A 12068-nucleotide genomic window follows, 5' to 3' on the forward strand; every position below is an offset into this window, starting at 1 on the left:
CATCAGATTTGGCTCGCGACACCTTGAATTGTTTTTCTATTTTGCACTGATATCAAACTTTTCGTCCGGTTTCCGAGCAATGTAAGTGTTGGTTATTTAATTCCTTCATGTTTTTCGCCACTAAATCATTCAAATAAATAATCTATTTTCGCAAAAAAACTCAATTCAAAATATTTTTTCAGTTTTTGGGGCTACTTTGCCGACGACTCAAGGCTACCAACAACCAACACATGTATAACAAGGTGTTGCCAGTTTTGTTTATAAATTTATTTCGGTATAGCATTGAAATTAAATGAAAAATTTCAATTCAATATGTTGGATTGAATTTCTTTGACAGGAACCTAAGTTTTAAAAAGCAAATAAAAAAGTTCTTTGTCAAATTATCAGCGCCGCTGATATCTGTAGTAAATTTCAAAAAATCAAAATCAAACCGTCCACATTGCCGACTTCCGGGAGACTTTCAAGGGGGTTCGCCTTTCACTCTAGGGTTCGTACTGACGACCTTTGGATTGCGAGTCCAACCACCACCTGCGATTCCACCGGAGCAGGCTTGGTTTGTTGTGTTGTTTGTCTTCATAGCAGGGAGAGTTTGTGCCGCGGTTCGAGTTGTCAAAATTTCAACCAATCAGAGTGTGGGTCCAAAATAGGTACATCTAAAATACATTCAATAAGTCCAAAATGCATCCAAAAAATGTTTTATTGAAAATGCTTATGATATTGAAATGGTTAAATTATTTCATATCTTCAATAGTGCACTTTGTTATGCATAAATTAGGATCCGAAAAAAATCAAGTCAAATTATTTAAAACGATTCCGAAAACAAGGCGATTTATGTTGATGCTTTCCATAGTAGGTCCAAAATTGGCTCATATATCCTAAAATGATTGATATATTCATAAAGTCAAAATGTTAAAATTAGGAATTTGAAAAACTCAAATTCCGAAAAATCATTTTTTTCTAAGGCTAGTACAAATATTTTTAAAAGTTTTTGTCACCCCCCCCCCCCCCCCCCTTCAAAATTGGCCCGAAAAATCAGGGGGCAAAAAAATATTTTTACAATAAACTTCAAAAATTCAAGTGCAACCAGCTGAAATCAAATTAAAATACATTCTCCTGCGTTTAAAATCATTTTTAGCATGTTTGGGTTTATTAAAAAAAACTTAAGATTTTTTGAAAATTTTCGATGCAAAATCTTTTTTTTCGATACAATTTTTGTTTTTGTCAGATCTTAGATTTTTTGAAAACTAATGATTGCAAACAACTGAACTAGTGTAAAATGCATTTTAAAACACTTTTTTTCATTTAAATGTGAAGACCTGGGTGCTGAAAAGTGGTTCGCAAAACGGCCTCAATTTTGACCTGTCAGAGTGGAACCAATTAATTGTTCGCCAATGGTAGAGAGTATTGTTATCGATCTTGAAAAAAGTTTGTTTTTGGCAAGAATGAAAAATGTGTAGCTTTTCAGAACCTAGAGTTGATGCAAGAAATCTTAAGAAAGTTGAAGGCGAAATTTTTTTTATAATTATGAATTAATGTTGTTTTTGGAGTCGATGCGGGTGTATCCATTCAGAAGCTGTCTTTATTGTTTGATTCCGTTCGAAAACCTGGTTTAGTGAAAATCTTGGCTATTTGTTGGCAAAGCTATACGATGTTTTTTCGCAGGACCAGAAGAGCTACAGGATTCCAAAATCAGCTAGAGAATTTATCTGCGACATCGCAGAATGACACCCTCGACGCAGTTCTTCGACATCCGAAAAAAGAAAGATCTCTTCTAACCGATCAAAACTTGAAAACACACCCAATTTTCCAGCGAAAAAATGTCGAAAACTAGACAAAATAAAACACATTCTACTGATTATAAAACAGCTCATTTATCAGCAAGAAAAAAGTCATGCTTGTGCTTGAACAGCCTCCTACTTTGAAGATGTAAACAAAGTTGGATCATTCGAAAATCACGTTACGAATTCTATCTATTCATCACCCAGGTGAAGACTAGGGCTTGTTATTTAAATTTTTATATTTTTTACTTTTTTGCCCCACCCCCCCCCCCTTGACCACGGTCAGGGCCGAGGGACAAAAACATTACTAAATATTTGCATCGGCCTAGTAAAAAAAAAAATAAAAAAAACACAAAACTTTAATGTTGCCATCTTAGATTACTGAATTTTATATAACATTGGAGCATTTTTGCAGTCATATTTAAGGTCAGAAAAATCTTGAGAAAAATAAAAATTTTGTATCGATTATCCTGAGTAACATTTTAGAGAGGACTTTGGATAATAAAGTACGAACTGTATTTCAACTCTCCTTAGATTTAGGATTTCTGTAATTCCTTAGATTTTTGTTTTATTTTTGAGGATTGTATTTTTGAAGTTTTTTTTTGCCAGAAAATCAAATAATAATTGCTATGGCATTTCTCTCTATTTAGCAAAAAAACAAAAAAAAATTTCGCTTTGGAATTCGGACTCACGAGATTATTTTGATTTATTTTAAATATTATTATTTCTTATACAAAATTATTTGAACTTTTGTAATTCAAAATACAAGCCCCGCTCGAAGAAACGTCGGAATATCTCCAGTGAAATTAGACCATATTTGTCTCCCTTCTGACAGTTGCAGTGTTTTTGTTGTTGTATAGGACCTTTTAAAAAAACTGTAGAGTTAAAAATATAGACAAATCTGGATATTTTGCAACTGGAAGCATCCAATCTGGTCAATTCTTCAAAAAGTAATAAGATTTTTAAAGAGCTAAAAAACAAGGTGAAAATAATTACTCAAGCGTTTAAGTTTAAGACTGTTCGTTCGATGGATAGAAAACAAAAAACTAACACTTGATGGTTCCTGAACGGCACTAGAGCTTATGAGTTCTCTTATTTTATCTCGTGATTGCCAACATGAGCACTCTCTTCTCTTATCCTCGTTCAAAATCAGCGAAGATTCTTTTGTTTTCTCAGAAACTAGCAAAGAAAGAACTCGAGAGAACCTATCTCGCATTACGTCACGTTAAACTGCGTTGGCAAATTTTGTGTCGTGGCGGCTTTTGTGACTACGCTTTGTTGCAAGGGAATAATTGTGAATGCGGGAAGGAAAGAGAAAAGGAGATAGTTACACGGGATTGTGCGAGCACGAGATAGAGATCGGCAATTCTTTTTGCTGAGAATATCGCGACGGAAGGAAGCGCAGTGAAAGTTAGGAGATGATATTTCAGGAATGATAATAATTGTAGTAGCTGATTTTTGTTTTCTGAAATTTTCTTTCAACCAAGGGAAACAAGAATATTTTTTTTTATTAAATACATTTTTCGTTTATTTAATTTTATTCGCCTTTTCGCTAAACCAACAGCCGCTTGCCGACCGTTTGCGTGTGTGTTTACATTTTTTTATTTAACTATTTTTTTCTTGATTTTCTTCTTCTTTCTGAAAGTGTCCGTGTAAATCCCTAGGAATTTAATCACCGAAAAAGCTGCCATAAAATCACTTGTCCTAAAACCTACATATATTAACAATTTATTCCTTCTTCCTATAGAGTTTGATAGACCTGCTGATTGCGTTTTCTTCTTCTTTTAATTTGCTTAACAGTATCAAGTAGTAGTAGTAACGTTGGTGGCTTTTCGATTCCTTCCTCAAAAATATAAGCGAATGGGTGTTTTTTTAATAAAAAAAAAGTTTGTAAAAAAATGCACAATAGAAGCATCAACTAGTTGTTTTTGGGAAAGCTTACACGAAAGTTACGATACAAAAAAAAACACGAATAGAAAAATTCTATTTACAACAGAACAGGAAAACCGAAAGCTTTCGGCTCTTTTTCTCAAAGCACTTAGACGCGAAAAAAAAGATGGAAAATTTAGGAATTCCTACATGCTTTTATACGCACTCCTACACCCTTAAATCTCTTTCTTTCCGTAGGCTTACTATTATGCTCCTCGCATACACTTATCTCAATCATGCTGTTACTTTTTTTGCTTACTTTGTTTTTTTTTTGTTTATTTGGGTTTCTCGAAAAAAAGAGGGGGAAAAGGTTAGATTTGTTTGTTTGATTTGTTCTGAAAAGTGTTGGCAGTGTTGCCAGAAAGAAAGTTGAACACCGAAAATTAACAATATTTACATGATTTTGGCAGATGAGTAGCTCTCTCTCTTTCATTCTCGCTTTGATTTGTTTTTGTTTAGTTTATATTGAGTAGGGGGAATAGATTCTGCGAAAAAGTTTGGAAAAGTTGTCAAGCGACGAAAACAATAGCTCTAGAGTGAGAGTGTTGGAAGTGTTGGAAGGTCAACGGGCGGGACCGTTGGCAGTGTGGGCAGTTCCACCGTCGGGACGGTTGGAAGCGCCGTTGGAAGGTCGATTATAGTTGGAAAAGTTGGTATTTGGACGGAAAGTGATGGAAGTGTTTGTGACGCCTCTAGAGAAGCGTACCCTATCTTACTAAGAAGGCACTAGAAAAATTAAAATTGAGCAATCAGTTAAAGGAGAACGTTTCTAAGGTGTTAATGTGAGTAATGTTTGAGTGTTTGTGTGTTGGAAAGATACAGAATTAGTTTAACACAACCTTGAGTTTGAGCAAGTACAGACAGTGTGGAGAAATGGAGCAGAAATATTATACATTACACATTAAAAATAGTAAAAAAAAATAAACACAAGTTTCCTTTTTCCAGCCTTATTGAATTTGTCTCCGATTCTGTTTTGAGCTAGTTCACTCAGTTCCCTTGGGCGCGATTCCACTAGTGCCCGCTAGGGCAGGGCGCACACCACGGAGAGAGAGCTGTCACCGGTGTACAGAACAATAGGCACGCTCGGAGCGGGCCATCGCGGCGAGTTTGGCACGACGACAGGAACTCTCTCGGTTCGAGTCTTGTATTTACAAATTGCGAGTGCTGGTTTTTGCGTACGGGATGAGTTGATGGGTGTGAGTGCCGGGCTCTGCTCAATGGTTTGCGTCCTGGCTAGCGGGCACCGGGCGGAGATCTGATTCTTAGCAAAAATTCGTAGCTACTGAGGATTTGATAGGTTTGTCAAAAGTCGTTAGAACACAAATACGACGGGTGGGGATTTGAAGGGTTTTTTTCGAAGAGGGTTTGTGGGGACCAGGATTGTTTCTACAGGTGTGGGGGAACGGTTCTCAGGAAGTTGAGGGAGGGGAAGGTACATGCTGCTTAGATGAGTGACGTAATCAGACGTGCTTTGAAGTTAACCACTCGTTCACTAGTTTGTGCGATTCGCTGTAAGGGAGAAAGAGGGGTAAAGAAGAAGACAGTTCTACAGTGTTCTGCAACGACTACGGTGAGGGGGGAATTTGACAGCTACGTTAGCCAAGACACACTTACCAGGATCAGATCTTGGATCAGGTTGGACAGACCGCGGTTGGCGAGCACGAACAGGCGGGTCACCGGTCCGGGAATACCCTCGGTGTAGCCGTCTCCCTTGCCCAGCTCGTGGTCATCCGGGGAGTTGGCCTTCTCATCGCTCTGCTCGGTTCCTGAGCTGCCCGAGACGAGCTGAAGAAGGTGAAACAACATTTAGCCAAGACACAAACCAGCATCAATTCAACACATACACAGAGAGAGGTGTCAACACAGAGAAAAAGGCAACACGTTAGTCGAAAGGAACGATACTCGTAGTGCCGGGCAGTGACGACTGCACAAGGTTCGGCAAAGTCACACCCTCTGCAAGCGTCACTACCCGGTACCGTATGGGGTGGGTTAGACAACACATGGATTAGAGCGATAGAACAATAGTCACGACATTACGCTTCTCACGTCAGTTTTCTCATTTGGTAGTGGTTTCGTTCGGTGTTTTTTGTTGTGTGCGTGTGGGTGCGCGCGCGTCTTTCACAATCTCGCGAGCAATTCAACAATCGTCTGTCATTATCATGTCATCATGGTGGCGCTGGTGTGTCACCAGAAAGAAGAGAGAGAGATATATAGGAGAGGGTAAAGTTAGGGAGAAGGAAGCAAAATAAGCGTTTGAAATAAAGGAAAGAGTTTAAAAAAGGGAAAGAACTAAAGAAAAAGTAAGAAATAAAAGCAAAATTGAAAAGTGCTTGATTTGGGAAACACAAAAGAAGAAGCAAGGGATGCAAAAAGGGAAATGAAAATAAAGAGGAAGAGAAAACAGAAAACAGAACAGACTCGACACTTTTGACAGAGGATCAGTTGCTAAGTGGGCTTTAGTGAACGAGTTGAGCGTGAATACTTGTGGTGGTATTGGTGGGGCATGCAAAACTAGAGGGCGTGAGACGGAGAGCATTATCAAGCACTTTTCAACCAGATTGCCGTAATGGAAACGTGAGTGATGAGAACAGGACAGATAGATGCGGTTAGAAGAGTGAGGTGAAAAGTGTAACAAGTGACGTTTGAGTGAGTGAGAAAGATATAGAGGTAGGGTTAGAGATGTAGTTACATGAGAGATGATAAACCGGAAAGGGTAGGGCAGTTCAAAACAAACATTTAGCTATCAAAATGATAAAAAAAATCACGACTACTACTGTCAAAGTGACAGCTAACGGTTGCGTGTACCGCTGCAAACAAAGTGTAACATGGCGCGTACCGCATCAAACGTGTAAGCAAATGTCAAACTCAAGAAATTATGTTTGTTTTGAACCGAAACGCGGGATGAGAACAGAAAAGTGGTAAACAGAAAAACGAAAACAAAAAAACGCAAAATTACCGCAGAATGGCTAGAGCTAGTAGAGGAAGAGCTAGAGGTGGTGGAAAGTCGACGTCCGTCGTCTTTATCGTTGTTGTTGCTGTTCTTGGTGTTGTCTAGTGACTCGGTGCCGGCCACAACCCGGTACACGGTTCCAGCGGCACGGGCGGCCCGATCGGCTGTTTGCTGATCGTTGTTTACGACGCGCCGCGCGAAATGTTTGATTGTTTTGTTTTGTTTCGTTTTAGCGTGTTTTTGATCGTTTTTTTCGTGCGTGCGGTCGTGACGTTGACGTTTCAAGTATTGAAAGATATGAAAATTTGACGCTTGAGAATTGTTTTTGGGGGTGGGGCGTGGAGAGGTTAGGTTAGTTGTCGCGCGGTTTGACAGTAGTGCACGGGTGTGTGTGGGCAGTTCAAGTGTGTTTAGTGTTGTTGTTGTTGTTGTGGGGGTGCAGTAAACACGGGAAATAAGAAGGAGAAAGAGAAAAGAACAAGAGAGAAACAAGTGTCATAGTGTCATTTGCTGCGTTCGAGAACGTTCAGGGGCGAGGGAGATTACTAACTACCCGGAGGATTCATGGAATTGGGGAAGCGGGTCGGCCTCATACTTACACGAATGATGTCAAAAAGGAAGTTTCCGGAACCGCCGGCTCCGCCCGAGGACCCACCAAAGGAAAGGAACCTAAAAAGAGAGCGTTTTAGCGTTAGACGAAATCCAAGATGGCGCCGCCACTAACCTCTTGTTGCGGTCCTCGTCGTTGCCCTCGGAGTCCAGCGTCAGCTCGTCCAGGGCAGAGCTCTTGGCCGACGATTCGGCGCCGTTCTGGTCGTCCGCGTCGCCCACGGATTTGGTGTCCTGGTCGGTGGCACGGGCCACCCGGATCGCGTTCATCGCGTCGCTCAGCCCGGCCAGATCCAGCGATTCCAGCGTGTTCAGGTTCTCGTTGGTGGTGATCTAGTAGGCGTGGTAGGCGGTGCGCAGCGATGACACACACACAGACAGAGACAGAGTGGGGAACACGCACACACACAGAGACACAGTAAATGTGTGCAACGAGGTGTTTTGCGTGGGATGACACGGTTTGTTTTGGTTTGTTTTTGGGAAGGTTCAGAGTTTGGTTTTGGGTTTTTGGCAGCGATGGAAGAGATGAAATGGGCATCAGATGAAATTTAGAATGCATATAATTTTGATTTTTGTATCATGCTACGATTGTTTGGTTCGGGTTTTATCCAATAGTACTGAATAGAATGAGAAAATTACAACATTTAGGAGAGGTGGAAACGTATGGGTTAGGGTTTGCTCCACAGAAGATCCGTCAGAAACACAGAGAGAAGTAGGGAGAGAGCGAGAGAGAGCGATCACACAAACACACGGAAGAATCGCGCAGACAACTCGCGACTGCGTTCTGAGAGAAGTAAGAGATGAGAGAGAAGTACTGAGAGAGAGACAGTCAGACAGACAGACAGAGAGAGGGCGAACGATTCCATACAGCGTCATCTTGAACGTACGGTATCGGACGGAGAGAGTGAAAGGTGGTGGTGGTTTCGCTAGTGGCCACCAGATGGAGCGCTAGCGAGCATGGAGAATGGTGAGAGATGAAAGCAATGGGCGGTTAGATTCTACGGTTCTAATGACTGCAACGGTCACGTTAGGTTCGACGGATTACAAGGGTTAAGCTACAGATGGGTTGTTGGTTGGTTATGAGAGACACAGGGTGAGGCGCCAATGAGCGGATGAGCGACAGCTAGAGGGAGCCAGATGGCGCAGCATAGTGCGGAAGAGAGCGCTACTTTTGTATATACGGAATTAACAAATCATGTTCGAATCGTTGATGTGCGGTGTATTTGCTCGGCTACTACACTGGTGTTGTACACTACGATGGCGTTGAAGGTTTTCTGAACTACTGTTGTTTGGCGTCCTACGCCAGACAGTCTTCTCTAAAAGGGCTTCCCGATTTCTCTTGATACTGGTGGTTTTGGTTACTGGTTTCAACGCTACTGGGGACCGTTAGTGCCTTCGGCCAAGCCTCATACCAAGTTGGTCTCGGTGCTTTCTTGTGCGTTAGTTCTGGTGGTTGTAGGTGCCGCTTGTTCAGCGCTGCTACCGCCGACAGTGGTGCTAGGTGCAACCGGTTCGGTCGTCGTGGGACTCAACGTGGACAGCGATGGCTCGGCCGTCGAGTCGGTGGTGGCACTGCGCAGCGCCGCGCTCCGTTTCCGGATTTCGTTCTCGTCCGAGGTCGCGCTTGCGGCAGTGCTGCCAGTCGCCTTGTCGTCGTCGGCATCGCTGTCCGCGTCGTCGGTGCTCGGGGGGAACGTGGGCAACGAGATGCTCACTTTGCGTCCATTGTCGCTGGAGATGTTCTTGTCGTCATCATCATCGTCAAAATCATCATCGAAATCGTCGTCGGTGGATCCGCGGCTGCCGGCGTTGTCCCCGCCAGCGCCTCCACCCAGACCGCTGCGCAGCAGGATCGGCCCAATCGTGCGGAACAAATAGGAGGTGATCATCTGGATTTTCTGATCCAGAATCTATTGGAGCGGGAAAATACGGGTGTGGAACCAAGAAAGAAAGCTCATATTTACAAAAATTCTCAAAAATGAAAGTTTTAAGGAAGCCGACAGCGGCTCGACAGATGCACTTTGATTAGTTCGTGATGAGTAAGTCATGTGAGAGGGTGGTGGGTGAGAGTTGACACAACAGGGTGAGCGGGGCGACATCTGTGGGTGACTAGCGTGAGCGTGATGAGGAAGCGCGCAGCGTGGGGCAGAAACTCGACCGCGTTCGGCCCGCAGAAATGAAAGTTGTTTCCATTCTCTCCTCGGCGGAGCCGTCGTCCTTCGAGGCTAACTTTTAATCATTCGTCCTCTAACCGGTCCGCCGCGACCAGCTTTTGCGGTTGATCTTTTTTTGTTTATTTGTTTCATTTGGGAGTACAGCGACTCGAATCAATGACCACGGATCAACGCGCTGACAGTTGGGAACACTTCCATCTTCTTCGTCGTCTGCGACGACAACAGTTGATTGATTGGGTGGACTTCCCAAACAACTTCCTTGAAAGCGTTCCGCCGCCATGTTGGCAACGCTGCGCCAACTGTCAAATCGATGCAGTGGTGCCAATCTGGATGCCAACCAACGAATGGAGGACTCGACGATGGACGACCCCGCAAGTTAAGATCTCAATGAGACGAGAACATCGAATGAGAGTGAGGGGTAGGAAATGTCCCGGCGATGGCAGAATGAGCACTCAAAGGTCAAAAAACGAAATCATGAAACAGTTGCAAAATCAACACAGTTCAAGACGGTAATCCGGATGGGTTTTAGCCCGGAACCTACCTGCGAGATGGTTGGGAACAGCTCCCGCAGAATACCGATTGTCCGCTTGTTTCGCTCGTTGATTTTCTGGTCACCGGAGTCGACCAGCGTGATGACGTCCAGTTCCTGAAAAAAAAACCCAAAACAAAAAAGAACATGAGTTAAGGTTAATAACGCTAAAGTGGCACTTTAACCTCGCGCAATAAAAGAGCAATTGTCGCAAACCTTTGCGCAATGTCACGTGACGTACGACAAATTGTGTCATATTTGCCTCGAGAGATCTTCCGCTTCAAAAAATCAACAACAAAAAAACTTTCAAGTGATCCATTCACCCGAACTGCCTTCGGGGCAGATGGATCCAATTCATCACGCTTGATTTATGGGAAAACAAACTTCACGGACTCAAATTTCAAGCGTTTGCACCTTGATCGACTCTCTTGGTTGAGCTGTTGACATAACAAATGGGGTGCTTCCAATTGTTTGCGTCACCGCTCTGTGCGTAGATCTTGAGCCTTTGCGAAGGACGGTTGGGGAATTGGTCGAGTGTCCTTCTTGAGGGTATTTGCTGAAGTTAATCTACTTCAAGCTGGCAACAATGAACGCTGTGCGCAGCCCTGCGTTTGACAGAGGGTTCTTCCTTGTGTTTCTAACCTTTGGTATTGATGGCCTTGTTGTCACTTGTTAAATCTAATTTGTTGACGGTAAGGGTACACAAGGAAGATGTAGCTGTCAATTCAGGGTTGAAATTGTTAATACAAAAAGAAACATAATTTTGACAGATCTCACTTTTCAAGTAAGATCTGTCAAAATTATGTGATTTCTGCGTGTAACAGCTAATTGTTTACACACAAAAATCAAGTGAGATCTGTCAATATTATGTTATTTTTGTAAACAATTCCAACTCTGAATTTGAAAGCTACATCTTTTTTGTTTGAAATTTACCATTAAGAGTCTTGATTTAAGCAATTTAGTAAACTTTTCAATCTTACTTAAAAATGTTTGTTTTCTGCAAGCAAAGCAATGTAAACGGGCCTTTTCAAAGTGTAAACACAGAATCTATCCTGATCACGTCAGTTGATGTTAACGGCATGAACGAGCAGGATAGACTCTTTGTTTACACTTCGATACTGGCTCAATTATTTTGTTTTGCTAGAAATCTTATTATTTTGAAGGTAAACAAAAAAGGAGCAGCGTGAAGTAGTTGTCAAACGCAGGGCTGAACAAAACAAACACTATTTTTGTAAACAAGTCCAACCCTGCGTTTGACAGCAAGTAGCAGAAATCGCTGCTGCCAGTTTTAACCTCATGACACAATTTTCCCCAATTCCAGGTCAAGTTCCCCCGAAAAACTGGACCAAAAGGCCGAGGGAAAGCCCGTTTTCGATTCGATAATCGGCTGACCGTTGCTGACATAATGGACCCACTGCCCGAGGGGCATTTTTTTGGTTGGTCACTGGCTTTGCCAGATGGGAGATTCCCATAGTCTAGTAACCTCCAAAAGAAAAAGCGCGCAGGCAGACTGTCTCTCTTTCGCTGCCGCAACATTTCATAATTGTAGAAAACCGGTCTTTTTTTTCGGTGGCTGACCACGAAAGTGAAAACAAACCCGAGCGGTGCAGGGGCAGTTTGACAGTTGTTGTGTGGTTATTGGTTTTGAGTTGCCAAGTGCTGGCAACACTTGACGGGTTTTTAGGTGGCTTGAATTGGATCCAAAGTTGATCCAAATCAAGGCTGTATATCATAGGTACTCGCGATCTTGGTTTGCATAGGTGTGAGTTTACCACTCCATGTCACGAAAACCAAAACAAAAAAAAACGAACAATAGACCGTGCCAGGAAAACCAAAACATAAACAAAGTCAGCTTCCATCGGAGTTGACAGAGTCAGAGATAACGTTTTTGACAACCGCACTACTTCACACCCAAACGCGAGTACCTTAGTTAGAAAGCCATGGATCCAAATGTCATCGACTTTAAGATTGAGTTAGTGTTGTCAACTTGGCGATTTTAAATTGGCAGTGCTGCCAGTTTATTTTATTTAAGGATAAATAATTCAAAATTATAAAAATACAGTTCAATAATTCTCATTTTACCCTATTTGCCATTGAAC

The 12068-nt window shown here is 42.3% G+C and overlaps 1 protein-coding gene across 9 annotated transcripts in view; it reads right to left on the minus strand.

Annotated features, from left to right (window-relative positions):
• Positions 1-3953: 3953 nt before the first annotated feature.
• Positions 3954-12068, minus strand: part of LOC120415177 (uncharacterized protein DDB_G0271670) — a 38388-nt gene continuing 30273 nt past the window's right edge. For 2 of the 9 annotated variants that reach the window (XM_039576737.2, XM_039576669.2), the window contains exons 3-9: positions 9982-10086; positions 8982-9176; positions 7382-7599; positions 7257-7326; positions 6664-6828; positions 5322-5492; positions 3954-4433 (exon numbers count right to left, since the gene is read on the minus strand). In XM_039576737.2, the coding sequence (XP_039432671.1) occupies positions 4239-4433; positions 5322-5492; positions 6664-6828; positions 7257-7326; positions 7382-7599; positions 8982-9176; positions 9982-10086 (1119 nt within the window). In that variant the 3' untranslated portion in view covers positions 3954-4238. Of the gene's footprint in view, positions 4434-4875; positions 5217-5321; positions 5493-6663; positions 6829-7256; positions 7327-7381; positions 7600-7739; positions 9177-9981; positions 10087-12068 lie in introns of those variants that run through there. The other 7 variants (XM_039576973.2, XM_039576810.2, XM_039577050.2 and 4 more) reach the window with 7 other exon arrangements.

Source organism: Culex pipiens, chromosome 1, assembly GCF_016801865.2.
Source record: "Culex pipiens pallens isolate TS chromosome 1, TS_CPP_V2, whole genome shotgun sequence".
Lineage (NCBI taxonomy): Eukaryota > Metazoa > Arthropoda > Insecta > Diptera > Culicidae > Culex > Culex pipiens.